The sequence below is a fragment of the Oikopleura dioica genome, chromosome XSR (assembly GCF_907165135.1).
Source record: "Oikopleura dioica chromosome XSR, OKI2018_I68_1.0, whole genome shotgun sequence".
Classification (NCBI taxonomy): domain Eukaryota; kingdom Metazoa; phylum Chordata; class Appendicularia; order Copelata; family Oikopleuridae; genus Oikopleura; species Oikopleura dioica.
In genome coordinates, this window is record NC_137294.1 from 8709329 (window position 1) to 8730005 (window position 20677).

General features: G+C 39.9%; 7 protein-coding genes and 2 long non-coding RNA genes across 10 annotated transcripts; 7 read left to right on the forward strand and 2 right to left on the reverse strand.

Moving 5' to 3' along the window:
* Positions 1-286: 286 nt before the first annotated feature.
* Positions 287-2068, forward strand: LOC145707610 (uncharacterized). Its single transcript, XM_081785164.1, has 8 exons — positions 287-417; positions 469-668; positions 712-867; positions 908-1055; positions 1102-1202; positions 1296-1440; positions 1483-1779; positions 1822-2068. Exons 1-8 carry the CDS (start codon positions 310-312, stop codon positions 1984-1986), a joined length of 1320 nt encoding a protein of 439 aa, XP_081641290.1. The 5' UTR covers positions 287-309; the 3' UTR covers positions 1987-2068.
* Positions 2069-2170: 102 nt separating this feature from the next.
* LOC145709999 (uncharacterized) lies at positions 2171-2560 on the forward strand. The gene is made up of 3 exons (XR_014134988.1): positions 2171-2221; positions 2346-2445; positions 2487-2560. It is a non-coding gene; the product is annotated as an uncharacterized LOC145709999 (long non-coding RNA).
* A 372-nt stretch (positions 2561-2932) lies between these two features.
* LOC145709169 (uncharacterized) lies at positions 2933-4418 on the forward strand. The gene is made up of 4 exons (XM_081786850.1): positions 2933-3029; positions 3158-3847; positions 3890-4088; positions 4136-4418. Exons 1-4 carry the CDS (start codon positions 2933-2935, stop codon positions 4416-4418), a joined length of 1269 nt encoding a protein of 422 aa, XP_081642976.1.
* Positions 4419-4462: 44 nt separating this feature from the next.
* Positions 4463-5202, reverse strand: LOC145707299 (uncharacterized). The gene is made up of 3 exons (XR_014134743.1): positions 5079-5202; positions 4904-5030; positions 4463-4862 (listed from the first exon to the last, which is right to left on the reverse strand). It is a non-coding gene; the product is annotated as an uncharacterized LOC145707299 (long non-coding RNA).
* A 1034-nt stretch (positions 5203-6236) lies between these two features.
* On the forward strand, positions 6237-7239 carry LOC145708636 (uncharacterized). Its single transcript, XM_081786330.1, has 4 exons — positions 6237-6306; positions 6348-6541; positions 6657-6743; positions 6788-7239. Exons 1-4 carry the CDS (start codon positions 6267-6269, stop codon positions 6920-6922), a joined length of 456 nt encoding a protein of 151 aa, XP_081642456.1. The 5' UTR covers positions 6237-6266; the 3' UTR covers positions 6923-7239.
* A 402-nt stretch (positions 7240-7641) lies between these two features.
* On the forward strand, positions 7642-8386 carry LOC145708453 (uncharacterized). The gene is made up of 2 exons (XM_081786124.1): positions 7642-8043; positions 8134-8386. Exons 1-2 carry the CDS (start codon positions 7682-7684, stop codon positions 8327-8329), a joined length of 558 nt encoding a protein of 185 aa, XP_081642250.1. The 5' UTR covers positions 7642-7681; the 3' UTR covers positions 8330-8386.
* Positions 8387-10209: 1823 nt separating this feature from the next.
* Positions 10210-13332, forward strand: LOC145707993 (uncharacterized). 2 transcript variants are annotated; one of them, XM_081785595.1, is made up of 9 exons: positions 10210-10374; positions 11830-11898; positions 11969-12221; positions 12282-12336; positions 12389-12446; positions 12539-12653; positions 12833-12901; positions 12985-13094; positions 13136-13332. In XM_081785595.1, the coding sequence occupies exons 2-9, from the start codon at positions 11832-11834 to the stop codon at positions 13138-13140; spliced, it is 732 nt and encodes a 243-aa protein (XP_081641721.1). In that variant the 5' UTR covers positions 10210-10374; positions 11830-11831; the 3' UTR covers positions 13141-13332. The 2 variants fall into 2 exon arrangements, with proteins under 2 accessions (XP_081641721.1, XP_081641720.1); XM_081785594.1 differs by having other exon boundaries at positions 13142-13332.
* A 2106-nt stretch (positions 13333-15438) lies between these two features.
* LOC145708261 (uncharacterized) lies at positions 15439-16914 on the forward strand. Its single transcript, XM_081785916.1, has 4 exons — positions 15439-15612; positions 15717-15941; positions 15990-16398; positions 16447-16914. The coding sequence occupies exons 1-4, from the start codon at positions 15492-15494 to the stop codon at positions 16550-16552; spliced, it is 861 nt and encodes a 286-aa protein (XP_081642042.1). The 5' UTR covers positions 15439-15491; the 3' UTR covers positions 16553-16914.
* Positions 16915-17626: 712 nt separating this feature from the next.
* LOC145709557 (uncharacterized) lies at positions 17627-20647 on the reverse strand. Its single transcript, XM_081787244.1, has 5 exons — positions 20556-20647; positions 18601-18689; positions 18027-18465; positions 17803-17985; positions 17627-17757 (listed from the first exon to the last, which is right to left on the reverse strand). The coding sequence occupies exons 2-3, from the start codon at positions 18687-18689 to the stop codon at positions 18159-18161; spliced, it is 396 nt and encodes a 131-aa protein (XP_081643370.1). The 5' UTR covers positions 20556-20647; the 3' UTR covers positions 17627-17757; positions 17803-17985; positions 18027-18158.
* Positions 20648-20677: the final 30 nt, after the last annotated feature.

Below are 20677 nucleotides of genomic sequence, written 5' to 3' on the forward strand. Positions count from 1 at the left end.
ATGTATGTAAACATGTCTTCTGAGAAACGTCCACTCTCTCTATATTCTCCACTACTCTTTATTTATATTTTATATATATTCTCATCGACCACATATTTCAACAAAGCCACTTAAAATGACGTCTTTATTTTCGTCAATCACCAAAAATGCTCTATGATCATTGATCGATCTATTGTGCTGGATTTTAGAAGGGGTTTTTATTCCATCTTGAAAAAAACAATTCTAACAGAAATCGGGACACAAAAGATTGATACGATCGCATTTATGAAAAACGCATGCGCGCATCGATTTTCATTCGAGTTTATTGCGATGTATGGTAGTCAGAATTATAATTTTTCGTCTCACCTTCACGCTCAAAATGGGAATAGAAACAGTATCCACGGAGCCTTTCCACAGCAGATGGTTGTTACGATGCCAGTAAGATTAGAGAGACAAGTAGACAGAATTTAGTGTCAACATTGATTCTAGTTCCACCCTGCTTTAATGGCGGATATGAACGGTCAATTACTACCGAACTTCAATGGCGGGAACCCTTGGGCACACCATCCGCTAACACAACTTTCTCAAATGGGCCAACTTGCCAACTCTGGTTTCATGTTCTGGAACCCCACCGTGATGAACAACAACTCTCTCCAACTTCAACTCCAGCATTTCAATGCAGGAATGCGGTAAAAGGCAAAAAAGTGAATTTTATATAAAAAAAACTATTAGAAATCGACGTCAACGTGGAAAATACCCCGTTCCAAAAGTTGAGCCAAACTCGCATAATAATTTTCCGAGGCACAGGGCGCAGGGACTTGTGAACAGAGATAGTAATCCACAAGAGAAATCTAAAGAGAGTGGAATCGCCAGCGCGAATACCTCCAGGTAAAATTCTTTTCGAGGTTTTTATCAATCGATTCGTCAGCCAATATGATGGCTCTGTGGGTTCACGCTTCACCGTCCAGACGAATACTATAGGACAAAAGGTCAAGCACGAGCCGCACATGTCGAGAAGAATGAGTTCTACTTTGAAGTCGCGCAATGGAATGAGCCACAATGGTACCTTCAACCAGGTGTGAGAATAGAATTATTCATCTTATCTAAAAACTGTTTCAACAGTCGCCTATTAAAAATGAGAAACAATCGTTTGTCTTGGTTGCTGGCAATGACTCTATCGTTGTTGATGTTGAAGATAAAGGAAATGGGCCAGGTGTGACCATAAGGAACAGGGATTATTAAGCTAATAACTAGATTTTTCGAGGAAAAACTCACAATAATAATTTATCATATATAATTATTGAGCAATCCTCTAAAAGACAGACACCACAATGGGCCGAGAAACCACCGACAATAAAAAACGAAGAGCCAAAAAGCTACGCTGATCTCAATACTAAAGAAGATCAAAAATGCAATAAACAAGATGAAGAAAATCAATGGGAAACAGAGGAAGAATTACAGGTTATAAATCAAAGGAGAAAGATAACTTGAGGATAAATTTAGGTCAAGCCATATATGCCGCGAAAAGGGGCGATGCGGAAAGGAGTATCCGAAAATTTCCTTGCCGAGATGCTTCCTAGTACTGTCAGAACAGTCTCGAGGCAACTCTTCAAGGATCGACCCTTGAAGCGGTTGGATCCAAACTCCACCGCCAGATTGACGAAACGAGTATCGATGAACTCTTCGATCAACGCGCCTGTGCGTTCCAATCCTGCTGGCAGCAGGTCCAAGAAGAAAGCACGAAGAATTAGTAATGTGAAGGATTCGGCAAAAGTACTGCGCGAGAAGAGACGAAAACAGGTGCAATCTAAAACTTTTTCTTATTTCACGAATTCCTTTCAGCCGACAATACATGAGGACGGGGATGTCGTCTTCACGGCGACACCAGTAACCGCATCGAGCTGCGACGATTCCAAGGAAAACCCGAAAAAACGAAAAGGATCCTCCTTCGCGCGATCTCTCTCGAAAATCTTCAATAAAAACAACAAAAAGAAGGGAATGAGCTAATCACTCCCTTTCCCTGCCATTTTCTGCTGATACATTCCAAATTTATGAAATATTAAATTTCTTCCCAAAGCGCGTAACTCAATCTTGAATCCGCTGAGCTGCTTTCATTCTTTTCACAAGTCAGCTCAAAGGGTAAATAATCCATTGCTTTTCTAAGCAGGTCTTGTGACTTTCTTCAAGGGCATTTAACTCAAAAAATCTGGTGTAAGAGCAAACTGGCTTAACTCTCTTTGAGGTAAAGTTGCGTCTAAATACGTGTTCGAAAATTCTCAATCATAAATTTAGTAAATCGGATAATAATCGACTTTCAAGCACTGTTAATCAGACGCCTACTAGACAATCTCACAGTAATGTTTCAGGAACTCAGAGAAGCAGAAAGTAATGAAAGTAGATTTCATTGAAAAAATTAAAGAACTTGATGAAAAGTTAAAGAAAGAGCAAGTTAAACTAGCTGAAACGGTAAGAAAAAAAATGATCTTGCTTGTTTTTATTACTACTAGGGTTCGTCTTTGGATCGGCTGATTGAAATCCACGAGATACGCTTTGAACTGATGGCTTCTTTGAAATAAATAATGGAAAATTATGTTTCAATTTATTATAATTTCCAGCACGAAAATGAACAGAGTAACCTTGCTTCTAAAATTTAGAGATGAAATAGAAATGTCCATTAGACAGAAAATCGGTGTCAAAATGAAATATGATTGATATGTTATATCAAAGCTCGATGAACATTATCTATAACAAAAACATCGTTGTTAACATGGAGGCCAGCTCACCTCGGTGAAGCTGAAGGTTTTCAGAAGTTGAAAAAGGAAAAAAGAGTAAAATGAAGTTGCACCCTCTTTTATTTATTATCGGCCATGCACTCGAAATACAGTGGAATAACAGTGGCCAAAACGCGAAGAAAAGAGAGAAAAAGAAAAAGCGGGGCTTATCTAGAGTTCCTATGGAAAATTCAGCAAACTTCAAGGAACAAACGTTCGAAGACGATATTCAAGAAGAGATAAACCTTTCTGATGTCGTAGAATCAGCACCATTAGAGAGTAAAGAAGTGACAGAAAAAATACCAATTCAACGTGAAGAGATTTCCGAGGAAGCAAGTTGTCCAGGAAAGGTCGAAGACCAACTTTAAATTTGAAGACTTTTATTAATTAATCAAGACCGCTAAAAGTCACAATTAATTTTGGAAACCGCCAAGCAACAGATCCGGTTTTCGAGTGTATTAAATATTGCCTCGCTTATGCACCAACAACTACGACAACTTCTACGACTACAACTAAGCCAACTACTACTTCGATAACGACCACAACTGAGCCAAAAACGACAGAGTCAGTGACAACTTCTACCACCTCAAGGAGAACTCCCTCAACTTCCTCTTCAACTACTTCGACGACGACTTCGACGACAACTACAACATCAACTACAACGATAACATCAACTTCAACAACAACAACAACAACATCAACCACGACTACAGATGAACCGACCACAACAGAAGAAGCGTCTACAACGTCGACTACATCAGCAACGACTACGCAGGAAGAGTCATCTGTGTGGACAACGACCACTGGAACAACATCTACTGCCGAAAAAACAACAGAGAATCCAGCCACAACTACCGTGAAGCCAACGAGCACGACACTTGGAGACTTCCAACCACTAATGGACAGTATTGTCACTGGACTGAAAACATGTGCAAATAAGTCAAATTTCATAAAAGAATCGGACTCAAGAAAAAAACAAAAGAAAAACGCTAAAATCATCGGCGGCGTAACAACGTTCGAAAATGATTGGCCTTGGCTAGTTTACCTGGAAATGGGTTGTGGCGGTACTATTATTCACGAAGAGTGGGTTCTAACAGGTAGAACCAGTTAAAAAAGGTCAACACAAAATATGTTTTTAGCTGCACATTGCTGTGAAGGTGAAAAAACAATAACCGCTCGCTTCGGTGAGTACAATACTGAAGATGATGATGAAGCATTGACAATGACAAGCTCACAAATCTTCATTCACCCAGAATACGGACAAAAGAGCGATGGCGATCCAGACAATTCTGACTGGTGTTTGATTAAATTCGGCGAGAGTATTTTACAGGCTAACGAGTATGCCTCTTTGTATTCATAACGCGTGAACCCTATTCTATTATTAGTAATGATGTCTCTACGCAAATCGCATGCTTGCCTTCGGGACCAATCGACCATGGAGAAGCCTGTTGGGTCGCAGGATGGGGAGATACTGAGTACGACTCTGGAAAGTATTCGGATGTCATATTATCAGCCGGAGTGAACATACTCGGCCCGGATTATTGTCAAAAATATTCAAATATTGGCAAGTTGAATATTGATGATATTTGCGCCGGCCTTCCTGATTTCGACGGAGACGGGGACGGGCTTTCTAGGACACCAAGAATATTTCTTATAGATAAAAGATAATTTTATTTACTCTGGTTCGATAAATGAACAATCGAGAAAGCCAAATAAGATTAACAGATGCAGGAAAAGACGCTTGTCAAGGCGATTCTGGTGGTCCGCTGATCTGTGCTCAAGATGGCCGCGCTACTATTGTCGGCGTCGTATCCCGTGGAGAGGGCTGCGGCAAAAAAGGCCAACCTGGACTCTATTCTTCGACGTGGAGCGCGAAAGATTGGATCGTTAAAACTGTTACAAAAAACTGACTTTAACCGGCAAACCAATTCATTTCAGCCTAAATTCGCGACCATTGATGACAAATTTTATTTACATCGAAGTATAATTACACCAACAAAACTATGACTGTATAAATCGTAGGCAGAAACTATTTCTTCTTTTTCTTCCCTTTTCCCTTTTTCCCCTTTTTCTTTTTGGGTTTCCATGCGATCCCTCGGTGTAAATACGCATCTGAAATAAATAATAACTTCAGAATAGCTGATGATGAGTACCTTGGATATTATGCGCGATGCAAACAAGGTTTTCTCTTGCCGCGTCAGAGTTTATGTCTATCGGGACTTTCTCTGCCTTTTTCGATTTTTTGGATTTACTTCGCCCTTTTGATTTCGACTTCGAGCCCTTTAGATAGTCATGTTTTTTCCCTATTTTTTTTATCAGCGATCTCACCTTTTTCCCCTTTGGAGCTTTCGATTTTGACCTTCCTCTCGTGCTTTGAGTACTCTTGGACTTGTCTGGCATGCTTTTTAAAAATTTAGTTGAAGAAAGCCGATTTGAGGCGGAAGGAGTTCTGTTCTAATTGATCATTGAGAGCCATCACAGCGTAGTCAAGGAGATGCGACGCCATAGACAAACAGATTCATAAATCACAAAAGCATCACATTTTTCTAGTTTTGTTTAGCATTGGGCTCTAATGGACAAGTAATTGTTGATTTGATGGCGTACAGAAATCAGTCTCGCTGGATTCTGCCCTGAATTCAAAAGGCAAAGATAGGGACAGTTTCATAAACGTGCAGATAGGAAACACATCCGTTGACGCTCTTGTTGGAAGGACTCCGCTTCACGTTCCCTGGACAAAAATATTGAGTTGCCGTTGCTAATTTATGAATGATAAGGGTTAATCTGGCGTGGCCAATACTTTATCTTGAGTCTATTCGCACAAGCGAAATTAAAAAAAAAGGATTTTGAAATTCGAAAAAACTATGAAAGCCTGAAATTATCATATTTGAGTTTTTATCTGAAGAAATTTATATAGGCAGGATTTCCGTTAAAGATAAATAAAGGGGTAGATTTTAAGGTTTTCTAGGGCTTTGAAAGCCCAGTTCTAATTGCCAGTGTTTTTGCTAGATGAGTTCGACTATCCAAGTGTTTTCATTTTTGAAAAATAAACTGACGCTTATTTCACTTCCTTTTCTACTCTTTACGGCGGAAATTTGATAAAATATTAATTTGGAACGATTTTTGAGTAGATTGGAAAAAGTGAATTATAATAAAATGCCAAATGATAAATATGAGTATAAAATTAGCATAAATGATGATGATCTGACAGCAGATGATTGATGGAACGTGTTTTTGGCTAATTACAAGGAACATTTCGAAGTACGAAAGTCGCACGCTCGAATTGAGCGCGTGTGAGAAGTGAAAATTCAGTGGCCACTTGGGTAGATCTCTCATCACACTTGGAAGGATAGCAGGGTGAAGCCGAATAAATCTCATCCGGAATCAGGATACACACTCATCTGGGGGCGCGCGGCGGCGGCGGTGGCGTCGGTGCAGCTTTTGATAAAGCGCGACTTTGCAGGGGATCATCACACTTTCTGAAAAAAAACCAAAGCCCGCAACAGCAAAGTTAGAAAAATGCGCGTCTTCGGGAAGCTCTTCGTTCTATTTTTAAATGGTTTCTAAGATGGTTCAGATTGCCTTTACTGTTTATTATAGCTAGCGGCCAAAAGAAGAAAAAAGAATCCAAAGAGACATTCGGTCCAGTATCAGCAGGTTTTACTGTTGACGAGAGTGTGGCAAGTGTTTGGAAATTCCCGCAGAACTTCGACTACGATTCAGACCGGCGCGTGATCGTAGCTTCAACAAGAGGTCAACATCAGTGTTCGAAAGTTCCTATTCCGGAGCTGGAGGTAATTCTCAAATCTAGTTTTCCACTTTTTTCTGTTGGAAGAAGGATGTTTGAAGACGCGTCGTGCGAAATTTTGATTGAAAGCGCAGGAATGAAAATAAAACTCGTTGTTCTAGTGTAAAGGATGTGAAGCGGGCTTTCCTAAATATGATAGGCCTTGCGACAAACCGAATTCTGACGAAAAGGCAAAATACAAATGCAAGGTATTCTTAGATAAGAAAATAAGTTCGCAAAGCAATAAATTAAGGTTCTCTGTGGGCCTGGTTTTGAAGTAAAGAGCGGCCTCCCGCGCAAAATGAAATGTCTTGGCACTCCTCGAAGATGGAAAGTCGACCCAAGGAAATTCAACGGCAAAATCAAATGTGTTCCCAAATCTTCCTAACCTCTGACCAGGGTTCGGTAATTTGAGCTCAAGCTAAAACTCATTTTGGCTAGACGCTCAAATTTCCTCAAATTGAGAACTCAAAGTTACTTGAGAAATCATTTTGAGAAGATTTGAGAGTTTTGAGAGTTTTGAGTTTTTGGGAGATTTGAGAGTTTTGAGTTTTCAAAACTCAAATTAAGCGAGCGCTTACTTGATTGGCTCATGGATCGCCAGAATTGATTTCTCACGTGAGCTCTCATCTCTGAGTTCTCAAAACTCAAATTAAAAAACGTGAGTCTCAAGCTTTGTTTCCTTGAGTTTTAGCATGAGCTCAAATTACCGAACCCTGCCTCTGACAATTGTTCTGAAATTCAAAAATAAACGCGCTGAAAACACGTCCAAGAATTATCAGATTCGTAAGAACATCAACAAATATTCTGAAGAATGCTTTGAAGCTCTCGCTTTAGAAAGAAAGCTGTTCAAAAAATCAAAATCTGATAGCTTTTCAAAATCGAGATGAGTGTTTTAAACCATAAATTGACGTCGAAGATCTTTTAGTGGAATGTTACGCTAAATTACCATTTAGGGCAGGGTCTAATGCTATCAGCGGCAATATTATTGCTGTACACAATGTTCTATCGTGAAAACACCGCTCGATTCCAGAGGTTCGCGGCGCTACCGAGCCCTTTGCTATCTAAAAAGAACGGCCTCTCTATCGAATCAGTCCCATCCGCTTATCAATTCCTTTTCAAAATTCAAGAGAAAAAACTTTGTGATATGAAAAAGTCTCTCATCATTGCCGCTGGGACAGTTTCGTCGCGAGAAGTCAAGTCAAGCCACGTTAATTCCATTAACGACGTGCATGGAATGATCGACAGATATGCTCCTCACGTAGCTTTTGGAATGAACAACTACGGATGCTCGGGAGACAACTACTTGGACGTTAATATGCCAGTCAAAGGACTGCCGGTGGACTCGGTTGACAACCTCATTATTTCTTGGAAAGAGTGTATTCATCTAGCTGCCCGTGCCGAGAAAGGACGAAAACCTCGTCAAATCCATCAACACAACGCTACGAGCCATCACGAGCTCTTGTTTATTGACCGGCCAAAATACGAGTTCAATGAAAGACAGCATAGGCATGGCTTTAACAGTATATCTTCGAGCGTATTGCTTGATCCTTTTCGAAACTGACAGTACTTGGAATTATGTATAAAGCCGTTAAATAGATGCGTCTCAGGAAAAGATTCCTTCGAACAGGATGTATGCCAGTGCGATCTTGAGTTCGCCCAAAACTTGAGCGAAGAAGAAGTCGACGACGACAAGGTCGATTATCCCCCGAAAAAATGCTCACATGGCGGATCCATTGAGCCCAAGAAAATCCGCTCCGCGCTGTTCGCTGACGAGGTCCTCACAAGATTATGAAGAAAATGCTTTTTTCCATCTTTTCTGCCGAATGCCACACCTGTATCTTCTTAATAAATTTTCTAAAAGCTCACTTTCTAATTGAGCTCTGTGGATTAATCCTCAAGCGAATAAATAAGTGAGCACTGTTGAGCTCCAGAAATTGGCAGCGCTATCAAAAAAGAACGAAAATTAAACAATTTGCTGAGCGTGGGTCGTAAATCACGGTGCATCGGATGCATTTCCCCCGTTTTCTGGTGAATAATTCCATTTTACAAGCGCAGTGCGATCGATTTTCCCCAAAAATCAAGAAATCGAAATCGACGACTTTTGCTGGGCGCATTTCCATCTACTGACCTTGTTTCGCTCTTCCAAGTGGAAATCCAGAAATTGAGCGGTCTTATCCCGCTGCGACGTGAATTACAATCATGAACAAGTTGCATACTGTTATATTGTGATCGATAAGACGTTGATCAGTAATTGAGAACTTCGCACTTGCGGGAGATCAACAAGCCATTGCTAATTAGGGACAACTGACTTAATTACTCGTAACTATCATTTCCCGCTTCTATTTTCTCGTCGAGGCCAAAGATATGCCTCGACCTGCGCCTCAAATTCACAGTCAGTATTAAAACTCATTTTAGCAGAATGATACCCAGCTTTATTTTGGCTGACTTCCTCTTTTTGAAAATTTCAGTAAATAATACACAGCTTCCGTGTTATCAAGTACCTTATTTTTTGAAGCCAAGATTACGAGTCACCTTAGCGCGTTGGACACTTCATACTGTCGCCCAATTCTTCTTCTTATCATGTGATCAAACACAGCTCAAGAGACCATAAATCCGTTTAGCATGAGAATTAATTCAATATCCACTTTTCTGCGTGATGGCGAACTAAGCGTTTACGTTAAGCACACGACACCTTTTGAAAAAGATAAACTAACAAATGACAAATAAATAAGTAGTCAACCATCAAGTTTACAACCATTCGAGCCTGCTTTATCCACAGCTTGTTGGCGATCTGAGAAATTAGAGCCCGATTACACGGCTTAATTGAAATTCATTTTCAGAATTCCCGCTGCTTGAGTGGCGCGTTTATGATCCCCACGACCCTAGTGACCTTCTTCCAAGATAGCGAATGCCGTTGTGGGTATTCCTTGAGGTTGAGCATATCCTTTTGTTTATCTGTTAGAATAACACAGATTAAAATAAGCAGAGATTTTTTAAAACAGCTTTTATGGAATATTTCCTCCATGTCACTTTCACGCTAAATATTTGCGTTTTGCACTAATCCGGCGCAGAGCTGATCCAGCTGCATCAATTGCGTTTTCTTTTCTTGCTGTCCAAAATTTCTTCCAAATCAAAAAGAAGAGCTCGGCAGCTGGGCTCACTCTGCCACGGCGGATGATCCCATCAAAGCCACGACGTTCCCAAAGGCTCACTATTCTGGCACTTGGACATTGCCATAGCTAATGAATTCTAAAGTGAAAAAAGCTAGCATCGAAGAATCGAGTTCTCTGGTGTAGGAAAAGGCAGCGGTTTGAAACACAATAAAACAATTGACGAAGAAAAGTCTTTAATAAAATAAAGTTTTATTCACATACGTTTTGCTTGGTTGGAACAGTTAATGAGTCAACTCTTTTACATGAAAGAACGATGATTAGGTTTTATGACCGAGCTCAGATGTTTTCGACTTTTCTAGCTTTCTTCAAAGGGTGAGGGGCTTGGTTTATGGTTCTTATACGCCAGAGCAGTTACCACAACTATAAGATGAGCAAAGCTTAGGCGTGCTAAGGCTTCCTCGTCTGTGATTCGCCAAGAGTACACGATCTCGCGCGCCACAGGCAGAACGCCCTCTGGCGAATGGCGCGCGGAGGAGGAGCCTCGAGGGGTAGCCCAAGGAGCAGAACAAGCTCAGACTTGGCAGTAATAAAAATAGTAATAAAGAAATAAATATTACCAAAGGAACATTTTTATTTTATTGGTTGACGATCTAAGAAGAGCGAGAGAAGAAGCACCTCGAGGCAAAAGCAATTTAGCCGGCGGCAGCTATAAATCCGACCACTGGTAAGTGAGCCCTTCAAAAGACAACAAGTAAATTATTATATTGTCGTGATATAACACAATTGAAAAAGACCGGCCAACACTATGCCTTGATTTTATGGTAGCAATAGGGATCTCTTTATGGCTAACTTAAACTTTATAAAGCCACTCCATCCATGATTTGCGTCACTTTCCCCAAGAAGCATTCAAAGAGAAAAAACAAAATGAGGAAAGTACTGCTGACGTAAGTCCGAGTTAGAGTACTCTTCTATGATTGCAGAACATAGTTTTGCGATTTACACTTTTGAAAATTTGATGCTTATATAGTTTTATTCAAGTTTTTGAGAATTATTTGCATCGTCCATTTCAAGAAAACGCTCGTTTTCTTAAAGAGAAAAATTGTAGCAAAATAGAATTAACGCGACCATTCCATTTCATTAAAGAGTCGAAATACACTGATTGTTCTAGTTGAAAATGACATATCGAATGGGAGAAAATGGCCTCTATAAATTAGTACAGGGGTGATTTAGTAATTTATTGTATTTTGAGAGTAAACAACGACTGCTGATTTTACAAGCGCGTAAATTTGTAAACCTTCTCTTGGATACTCGCTGGGGGGAGCGTCCGTCAAGTCAAGTTTGTCTTGATACCCCTTTGTTTGGCACCTCGTTCTCTTCTCCAGTTTTGAGTATTCTGAACAAACTGGCGTTTGATTTATTCGACAGAGGCCGAACGAAGTTTCCCACCTGGGCCCACGGAGATTACCTTCACTCTCTCATCAAAAGAATTTCCTAAACATGGCTTATACATATTTATTTACGGGACAAACATTCTCTCTTTATTTTAATTTCTACAGCTGATTCTTGAGTTTTCAATGCTTAGTTTGGAATTTCGCGACCTTTTTGGTTTCGTTTCCGTTAGAACGTTAATCGAGGCATGGTCTCCATAAACACAGTAGGCTACGAGTTGATTTGCATAAGCCAAATAATCGACCTACTCGCCAGTTACATAGCCGAGGCAATAAATAATATCCGCTGAGCGCCGAAATTGCGTTCTTTAATAATGCAAAAAACTAATACTGCACCACGGGGAATACGGAAGGGTAGAGATCTCCTTCGAGCTCATCACTTGCGAAAGGAGCTATCACAGTACTTCCGCCATCGTTCGCGGAGGGAGACCTTTGAACAATTTGTCATTTCGCAGGTCTCATCCCTTTCCCAAATACAGTTGCGAGCGCTTAGCGTGGGAGTTCCGACGCTGTTTTCGACGAGCCCCGCCGCTCCGGAAAATTCTCCTCTATTTCTCTAACGCCATCTACACAGCGGCGTCCCTTTCGTCCTCTCTCTTTACTTCCACAAAGTACCAATTGGAATCATTTTCATTTTAAGTCGACGATAAAACACTTAATTTTTGAATTATTTTTTTTTCACAAGTTAGGAATTGGAGAAGATTCTGAGATGGTTGAAAAATGTCTTTTAGAAATGCTGTGTTACGGAGCCGACAACATGAACAGAAACTACACTCAGAACTATGCGATGCAGCCTTATGGTGAGTTTATACCTCTATGTTCGCATAAATCAACTATGAAATTTGTAGACATCTGCTTATCTTTGTTCAGGCTATTATGGCGATTACGGCCACTACACTTCCTCTGATTCGACTGGTCTCACAGCTTCCACAAACTCATCGGCTGAGCTGACACCAAGCGATCCATCGACAGATCCTTCTTCCACCCCTGAACAAATTCTCAGGGATGTTGGAAGTCAGCTATTTCCGAGTTCGATGCCTAACCAAATGGTCTCGCCGATTGACGCACCTCTACCTCATTCTTTACCGACAGTAGCTTGGGGAGACGCGCTTGTTACTCCAACGTAAGTGTTCATCAGTTACTGGTGTTGGCAGTTGAACTGAAATATAAAGCAAACTCTTAGTGATGTATCCGCTTTCACCCGAGTGCCGCCCTTTGATTTGTACTCCACAGACCATGTAAGTCAAATACGTTCTTCTAAGAGCAGATGGTATTAATTCTTTCTTAAAGAACCACCGGCGACACCCTTACGACTGGATGAAGCGAACTGGCGCACCTGAGACTCAGTGTAAGTAGTACCGCCAATAGAAAATCATAATTATCAAGCAGATAATATAACTACCCATTTCGCCAGCTGATAAGCTCAATATATATGTTTAGCCGCGCCAAACCACGCGAGGACGCGAACAAAAGACAAGTACAGAGTCGTGTACTCTGATACTCAGCGACTGGAGCTCGAGAAAGAATTTGCATTCAACAAATACATAACTATACAGTAAGTTTTGCTATTTTATTGATATATTAGTACTGATTATCAAATTCCAAATCGGTTATTTAAAACAAGCTAATAGGCCATGCGGCGCAGCGATCAATTTTGATTTGCTAGGGATTTTGATAGTTTTATTGGGGATGGAATAAAAGAATGCTAATTAACCATTTAATTGTTCAATTTAGGCGAAAAGGGGAACTGTCACAGCAACTCAATCTTACAGAACGACAAGTAAAAATCTGGTTCCAGAACAGGTAAGATCGATTTCTTCTTTCTTACAATGCTTAATGCAGAGATTTCATTATTGAAATATCAGAACTTAACGTCAATTATTCAGGCGAGCAAAAGAGCGCAAAATCTCGAAAAGAAAGGGAGACAACGAAGATAGCGCTAGACCTGAGGGAGAAGACTTGGACGGCTCAAGCTCACCCACTTCCGCCGTTTCCGGTATGTTTTGTCGAGTAGGAATAAATGAAAACTAAAACCAGGTTAAGAAGTGCGCAACGCTCTCAAGTTTGAGCCGATTTGACGAACAAAATCAGTGGCTATTCTTGTTTATACGAACTCACGTCTTCTCAGCTAGCTCGAAAAAAGGAAACATTAATTAAATAAAATTTATATTTCGAGTTAAACTCTCAGCTTCAACTTTTGTACACTATTTTTTTCTAAAGCAACGAACTGAACGACCGACCCTCTGTTCTTTAGCTGTCAATGAAAATAAAATGGAAAATGTAGTTTCTCTTTACAATTTATCCTAACAAGTTAGTAAAAAAGTCGTCACTGAAGACATAGAAGACTACGGGGCAGGTTGTCTTGAAAGAGTATAATGATGAAGGCGATTATTTAGTCATTTGAGAGCCTGTTTTATTCTTCAAAGGATTCATCTTTCATTTCAATAATTTAAATTGTTGTTTTCAAACTTGAGTTGTATTTTTGTCTGCATTATTAGTGGACTATGCACGAGGATGATTTTCCTCGCGCGAAGTAAGCAAGAACGGAAAGTTCTTGCGCAAAAAGGATGAGAATATGATGAAAAAGAGAACCACTGGGACAGTCTTCTGTCTTTAACTGTGACCTGAGAACGGTAATCACTGGCAATTGGTGACGCATGGCGATGGGAGCGTCCTGCTAGTCGTCTTTTGTGTTCTCGCCTTCTATGTGAATCTTGGATTTCTGATCTAATCTCAGTGTCTGAGACAGACGTTAGTCTAATCATTGCATCAGTCTCATGCATTCCTCAGGAATTTCCTGTTGGAACAGACTCATCTTCCCTCGGCTCAAGCGGCTATCTAGATTCCAATAATCTTGTCTACCACCGTGCAAACGTTCAACACTGTCTCGATCAGGTATATCCCAAAGATGATCGGGTTTCGAGAATTCTGCAGTCTTTCTGTTATTATGATGATAATGTTCGACAATTTTTTTCATTTTGTAGTTGTTTCACCGCATAATACATTGTTGTCTTCCAGTAAAATAATATATTATCATTCATAATAATATAAAAAACTACTTCATGCACCTGCATGTACGTGCTTTAGCCCAAGATTTCCCTTTAGCCCAAGACGATCAATAGAGGCTCTTGCTTAATAGATTCATCTCTTTTCATAGCTATTGCGATTTCATGTAGCAACCATTCACTTCTATTCAAGATAGATAGATAGTCGTCTATTTAATCTTGTACTTCCTAACGTGAGGTTTGAATCTCATCGTGAGACCTTTTAAATAGCTGGTACCATTCTGGAATTTCACTTTGTTGCCATCTTGAAATAACATCGGAATGTGTTAGCTCGGATCTCTGACGAAAGATATTAATTAATTGATATTACCGATAGATATTTATCGTAATTTTGACAGAGTCGACTTGATTTGAAACTGCTGCACTCCGTAATCGTCGTTGATTTCAGTTGACCATGTGATCGTTGAAAAGGATCAGTTAACTCTCAAATTAACAATAATCTTTTGCTTTTACATTTAATAGATGCTGTGAATTCCAGTGAACTCAATTTATTCAGAAAAAAATAGAAAACTTGTATTAATAATCTGAGGGAGATTACCCTTTTTTCAACAAACATAAGTTTTGTTACAATACGGTTTTGGAAATTTCAAGAAGAACATCAATAACAACTTATAATTTCTTATTATTCTTTCTTAATTATTCTTTATATTAATGATTAATATAAATATTGTCTAGATTCTCGCTTTAGTGCTTCCGCTGCTTTCGTCATCTTAGCTTTTCATGTACGTCACGGGGATAGAAAAGTACTTTTTTCTTACCCACATGGGGGAAGTAGGGGCGCCATAGTCCCTTGGTATTATATACATAAATTCTTGAAGAGTGAAGATATAAAAAAGCCTGCTGCTACTCCTCATCACTTAAAAGTTATCTCAAGTCTTCGAATGACAAGGTAAAATATATCTAGAAAATTTGCTAGCTGTTTGAGCCTGTAGCTTGCAGGAGCTTACTGAGTTTCGTCAACGAGCTTCCATATTTCATAGCGTTAGGTTTAAAATGAATTTTCCCACGGACCATTCGATTGCAAAAGCTATCCAGGAATCGGAATATTTTCCAATTCTCGTGGAAATAGTGAAAAGCTGAAAGAGTATGGAAATAAGTACTGGCTTAATTTAGTAGGTCAAATTACTTGCTACGCAGATTTTTATGTTTTGCAGTTCGATAAAGGAAGAGGGCGTTCTACCTAGACAGATTCTCCGCAGACTCCCCGCTTGCGGCTCTGTTGTTTCTCGCTCAAAAGGAGAACGTCAAGACATCATTTGCACACAGACAATTAACCTTATTTAAACTATTTAATTTTATTTAAACTATTTAAACACAGATACTCCAGCATGTCCAGACTCGCTTCTCTTTTCATTGCCCTTGCGAGCTGCAGCCGCCTTGATCTTACGATGGAAATCAGTGAAAACAGTGGAGACTCTTCGAGTGTACTTACTTCCTTCAAACTATCAGGTAAGGAAAATAGAGATTCGATTTCGCGTGAGCTTTCCTCGTGACCGCAGGTGGCGCCTCAAATTGCTATTTTGTGAGCTGCTTTCTCTATTCTACCAATTTAGGGGCAGAAATTCGTAAATTAACGCGACGTGAACGCCACAAAGAGGGACTAAGAAGGGGGAAACGCATGTACCGCGAACCAGCAAAGAATGAATCGGGAAATTATGATGGAATCTGCAAACCGGACAGGCAGAGCCTCAACGACAACGAACTGAAGAAGTTTCTCTGCGATCATCACTTTCATTCGATAAAAACCTTCATCAAAAATGCTTACTTCTACTCTGACGGTATGTCCTAATATAAGAAAGCTCGACTTCTTATGCGCTAAATTTCAGCAGAGAAACCCGACTGTGAAAAAAACCTTATGATCCTGAAGGGAACATCGAGAGAAATTCCAACCAGATGTAAAATGGAAACCAAACGCTCGTTTCATACTGATAATAGCTGTCTGAGCGCTGGTTCTTCGCACTGCTCAACTCCTGAGATCAATAGGTTGTGCGATCACGTGGCACATTTCTGGGAGCGACACGTCCCAACCACGAACTGGGGAAATTTCGTAGTTCACCCCAAGGAGTCTTGCAAGCCGAGTGACTCTGTAAAGGACGTGAAGGATCGAATGAGCCAAAGAGCAAGTTGCTGCAAGCGAAAAATGCAGTCGAATCCGATTCTTAATTGCAAGGAGATTGAAATCCGCGAAGATTACCATCACAACGAAGAACCTGGGAACACATTCACGACAAAAGTGTAAGTAGCAACTCTATTGATCACAGGAAGAGTAACAGGTCTGTTTAGTGAATTCGTTTATATTGTAAAAGAACACAGTACACACTCAGGGACGAAGAAACTGTTTACGATAAAGATAAAAAGTCATGGACTATGTGCGGCAACGTTAGTTTAGTATTGAATTTTGTCTGTTCTTAGATTTTTTGTATTCTTAATGTTCGCGCTAAATATCTGTATCCAAATACCAATCGCTTTTCGAATTTACCTCAACAACAACTCAAAACCACTTTCAATCTGCTAACAACGACTCCGCTGGAAAGTATACGCCATTACTAGTGGCCCAGTAGAGGGAAAAATAGTAAAACAACGCTTATGCTTTTCAGCAGAGTCGCTTGTCTTTTTTTCATCTTTCACAAAAACCCCCATCTTCAGAAGTAAAAATCCAAAAACAATTCGCTCATCTTCGTCTGTTGCACCAAACCAAGATCTGACGGTACCATTCTGAATTCTGTTAATCCTGTCGATTCTTGCTAAATGAAAATGCTTACAATAAAAACAATTCATTCAAGAAAAACGCGGATCGCCGACTCAGGAATCTGAGATCGCCGGCCTCTGAGAAGTAGCGACCGTTCAATCGATTAGTTCACAGCTCGTCTGCTCCTTTATCAGAAAGGCGGCTTGATTCTCGTGCAAATTATGGGAAAAAACTTAACGTCAGCGCACGGCCGATATACTTGTTACGCCTGCGAGAAATCGTTCTGCCTGTCTCTTGGAAAAATAAAAACTTTAAGCATTGGATCTAGGGTGATCTAAGTTCTGAACGGACATGTCAGTGCACTTTTTATTTTGTCCGTATCTGTCCAGTCTTATCCGTACGGAAAGACTAGACTTATGTCTTTTTGCGGAAGGAAAAAGGGCAGACAAGACAAGACTTTTGCCAGGATCCGGATTTGTTCGTATTCGTCCGTGGAGTTCGGACAACTCCAGAGTTTGGAATCAAATTTAGTCAGTCCAAGTTCAGGAGTTCAGACTTCAGTTAGACAGTTAGACAATGGAGAATGATTTCGGGCAAATTTGCCTTACAGTCAGAGCTAACTTTGAGGGTGACTACTTACCCCTGACAGTGCCTTTCCCAATATCGCTTTCCACATGAAGTCCGTTTCGCCATAAGCATCATCCTGAATAAACTGGAAGAAATGCGCATAAGCTCGATAAATATAGAACAAATGTTGCAATTTATTTAAATTTTGTCGCAAATGATCTCGATCTTCAGCCATGTTATACATGAAGTACGTGATCTGATCCAGTAGTCATCGCTAGAACTTGAATTTTAACAGCGTCGTTTGCATACTTTTCCAACCACTTTGTTGAATTGGTGAACTCAAATAATTAAGTTTCGAATTCGAGAGTTATAAAATCAATTACTTTTGCGAGTCAGTTTTTTATGAATAGAGATGCACTGTCGTCTGTCTTTGGTAAAGAAGAAGTCGACAATGTCATTGTAGCATCTGCTAATCGCGGAGAGGCTCGTCGACCAAGTCGAGTCCCAGCTTCTTTGCCACTGGCTGCATTCGTTTTTTAGACCCATCGTGCTTTTATATTTTGTACCTAAAAAGTTTACTACATGCTAAAAATGCACTTGAGGTTACCTCTCTGAGAGCCGATTATGACTCCAAAAGAGTTCACTTTACGCATGCACGAGCGAAATCGCGACCTTGGCTTCAAATGGGTTTTATCGTAATGTAATTGTGGTCAAGTGAGCTGTCTTAATTGAATTCGTTTTAATCTCGACTCAAACCACTATCCTGCGAGGAGACGGCCATGAAGTTCTTGATAGCACTTGACAGAGCAAGCGAGACTCGGTGAACGCTTCTGGATTTCTTTGCTTTGGAAAAGTTCTTGACGAGGGGCTGGACGAGTGAGACGTATTCGCGGTCTAAAAATGAAGAGATGAAAGATTCAACCATACCGTGCGTTTCATAAGGAAGCCACGTGTGGTAACGAGCTTGTCCCAGAACAGGTTCGCACGGTCCTCTGCGTCCATCGTCACGCGCCCAGTAGCCCGCCTCACCAAAGCCATCACGACATCTAAAGCAAATGATGCATGATCACAAGGTGTTGTGTTATTTGCGCGGTTCTAATTTTGACTCACCCAAAACCAGCAAGTCATAAACCCCAAGAGCAGCTCTGAGGGTCTTGTGATTACGAGTGTTAGAAACGTACCTGCATTCAGTGTAACGTTGTTTGAAGTTTATTGAGTACTGAAAACAGTCAGCGTTGAGTGCGCAAGCAGGCGAGCATTCATCATTCATCTAAATAAGCGGGATTACTAACTTCGCCTTTTTATGAATTTTGGCACATATCTTGAACAATCTTCACTGTCAGTGATCGATTCTAGTCACGTTTAGCAAAATCTCTCGCCTTGTTTATTGACGTTAAATATTTAGCCGAACCGAGCAATTCAAAGCTATTTATCACAAAGCCTTTGTGACACAGGGTTAGGATGATTTCAAAAAACTTTTTGCGGAGCCGGAAATCATGAAAAAAGTGCTAGTGCAGTTTTGTCAGGCTCGTCGAGACGAGTCGATTGGTATACGTCACTCTTGAAAATTTTAAGGATTTAGCGGTTAACCGGCTGATTACCGGAAATCACGTTGTCAGCTCCCGTTTTTGTTCTAGTCGTCGGATTTTTATGTTTGAAGCGTCAAAATGATCCTTATGATCAGGGCTTCTGTAGCCTCCGAGATGAGACCCATATCTCAACTCCTGCCGAGCTTATCACTAAAAGTTTGATTTTTACGCACTTTTTGCAGTTTGAAAGTTCATAACGTTAAATTTTTACGGTAAATACTAATAAATCTTCTTCGGTTTTGATAGACAATTGAAAATTAGTAATACCAACCGTTCAAAACCTTGTAACCAGCCGGTAAAAAAGCGCTGAATCAAAATTATGCCCTCAAAGACCACTTTTTTGATTATATTCACCCAGATATGTGAATTTCTGTAAATTAAAATTATTCTAATAGTGATGCTTAATAAATTATACAGCTTCGAGCCTTCTATGCCAGGAATCAGGTGATGAATATTCTCATTAGATCCATGAGTCTTTCTTACTAACTCGTGATTTCTAGCAGTACTCATAATCGTGCAGGCTTAGATCTCTCACAGTTGGTTGAATTGTAGAAAATGTAGAATCAAGTACGAAAAATCTGGCTGGACTGTCGACTATAAGACCCCGCTCGAACTGAAAGCTTCCCCGTAATTCTCATTCACATCATTTATTTATTCATACATAATTTATTTCTTCAAAGAAGTCAGTGATAAGACTCGGTCAAAAATTTAATACGGATCTAAATACCTAAGTCCGCATTTTCTGAGCCTTTTTATAGCGAAGTCTTCTTCTCGCACTTATTGGTAGTTTAACTTGTGTCGCTGGAGTCCTCTGCACTTCATTTAGCTGCTGAAGATGCGTAAAAGCGCATTTTCATCATTATATCCCTTATCTCCGAAAAATCACCACTAAAATAATTTAAATTTCCTGAAATTCACATATCTGGGTGAATATAATCAAAAAAGTGGTCTTTGAGGGCATAATTTTGATTCAGCGCTTTTTTACCGGCTGGTTACAAGGTTTTGAACGGTTGGTATTACTAATTTTCAATTGTCTATCAAAACCGAAGAAGATTTATTAGTATTTACCGTAAAAATTTAACGTTATGAACTTTCAAACTGCAAAAAGTGCGTAAAAATCAAACTTTTAGTGATAAGCTCGGCAGGAGTTGAGATATGGGTCTCATCTCGGAGGCTACAGAAGCCCTGATCATAAGGATCATTTTGACGCTTCAAACATAAAAATCCGACGACTAGAACAAAAACGGGAGCTGACAACGTGATTTCCGGTAATCAGCCGGTTAACCGCTAAATCCTTAAAATTTTCAAGAGTGACGTATACCAATCGACTCGTCTCGACGAGCCTGACAAAACTGCACTAGCACTTTTTTCATGATTTCCGGCTCCGCAAAAAGTTTTTTGAAATCATCTAGGGTTAGTTACAGTAAATTATTAATAATCACTCCCTCATAAACTCTTCTTTAGTTACTTTTAGGCCAATATTGAACGCCAAAGATATTATTTTATGCACAATTCTTGCTCTTATGCAAAAAATATTATCAGCTTACTATTTGTTGTTTATCTTCTTCTTGTTTTAAGGATATTACTTGTTTCTCATCTTCTGAAGTGGCTTCTTCTGCGCGACCTTGATTAATGCCTATTATTGCCAAAAGAAACTTAAAAGCAAACA

Excerpts from the sequence above, each read along its gene's own strand:
- LOC145709169 (XM_081786850.1), top strand. The coding sequence starts at position 2,933 with ATGGAAAATTCAGCAAACTTCAAGGAACAAACGTTCGAAGACGATATT. Across the intron at positions 3,848-3,889 it reads CGAAGAGTGGGTTCTAACAG|CTGCACATTGCTGTGAAGGT; the intron begins GTAGAACCAGTT and ends ATATGTTTTTAG. Across the intron at positions 4,089-4,135 it reads AGTATTTTACAGGCTAACGA|TAATGATGTCTCTACGCAAA; the intron begins GTATGCCTCTTT and ends TTCTATTATTAG.
- LOC145707610 (XM_081785164.1), top strand. The coding sequence starts at position 310 with ATGTATGGTAGTCAGAATTATAATTTTTCGTCTCACCTTCACGCTCAA. Across the intron at positions 669-711 it reads CATTTCAATGCAGGAATGCG|AAATCGACGTCAACGTGGAA; the intron begins GTAAAAGGCAAA and ends AAAAACTATTAG. Across the intron at positions 1,441-1,482 it reads AAACAGAGGAAGAATTACAG|GTCAAGCCATATATGCCGCG; the intron begins GTTATAAATCAA and ends GGATAAATTTAG.
- LOC145708261 (XM_081785916.1), top strand. The coding sequence starts at position 15,492 with ATGTCCAGACTCGCTTCTCTTTTCATTGCCCTTGCGAGCTGCAGCCGC. Across the intron at positions 15,613-15,716 it reads TACTTCCTTCAAACTATCAG|GGGCAGAAATTCGTAAATTA; the intron begins GTAAGGAAAATA and ends CTACCAATTTAG. Across the intron at positions 16,399-16,446 it reads AACACATTCACGACAAAAGT|TGAATTCGTTTATATTGTAA; the intron begins GTAAGTAGCAAC and ends AGGTCTGTTTAG.
- LOC145708453 (XM_081786124.1), top strand. The coding sequence starts at position 7,682 with ATGAAAAAGTCTCTCATCATTGCCGCTGGGACAGTTTCGTCGCGAGAA. Across the intron at positions 8,044-8,133 it reads TTCAATGAAAGACAGCATAG|ATGCGTCTCAGGAAAAGATT; the intron begins GCATGGCTTTAA and ends GCCGTTAAATAG.
- LOC145707993 (XM_081785594.1), top strand. The coding sequence starts at position 11,832 with ATGCTGTGTTACGGAGCCGACAACATGAACAGAAACTACACTCAGAAC. Across the intron at positions 12,222-12,281 it reads GACGCGCTTGTTACTCCAAC|TGATGTATCCGCTTTCACCC; the intron begins GTAAGTGTTCAT and ends GCAAACTCTTAG. Across the intron at positions 13,095-13,141 it reads ACCCACTTCCGCCGTTTCCG|AAGTGCGCAACGCTCTCAAG; the intron begins GTATGTTTTGTC and ends AACCAGGTTAAG.
- LOC145708636 (XM_081786330.1), top strand. The coding sequence starts at position 6,267 with ATGCGCGTCTTCGGGAAGCTCTTCGTTCTATTTTTAAATG. Across the intron at positions 6,542-6,656 it reads TTCCTATTCCGGAGCTGGAG|TGTAAAGGATGTGAAGCGGG; the intron begins GTAATTCTCAAA and ends TCGTTGTTCTAG. Across the intron at positions 6,744-6,787 it reads AGGCAAAATACAAATGCAAG|GTTCTCTGTGGGCCTGGTTT; the intron begins GTATTCTTAGAT and ends CAATAAATTAAG.
- LOC145709557 (XM_081787244.1), bottom strand. The coding sequence starts at position 18,689 with ATGAATGATGAATGCTCGCCTGCTTGCGCACTCAACGCTGACTGTTTT. Across the intron at positions 18,466-18,600 it reads CAACGTTACACTGAATGCAG|ATGTCGTGATGGCTTTGGTG; the intron begins GTACGTTTCTAA and ends CATTTGCTTTAG.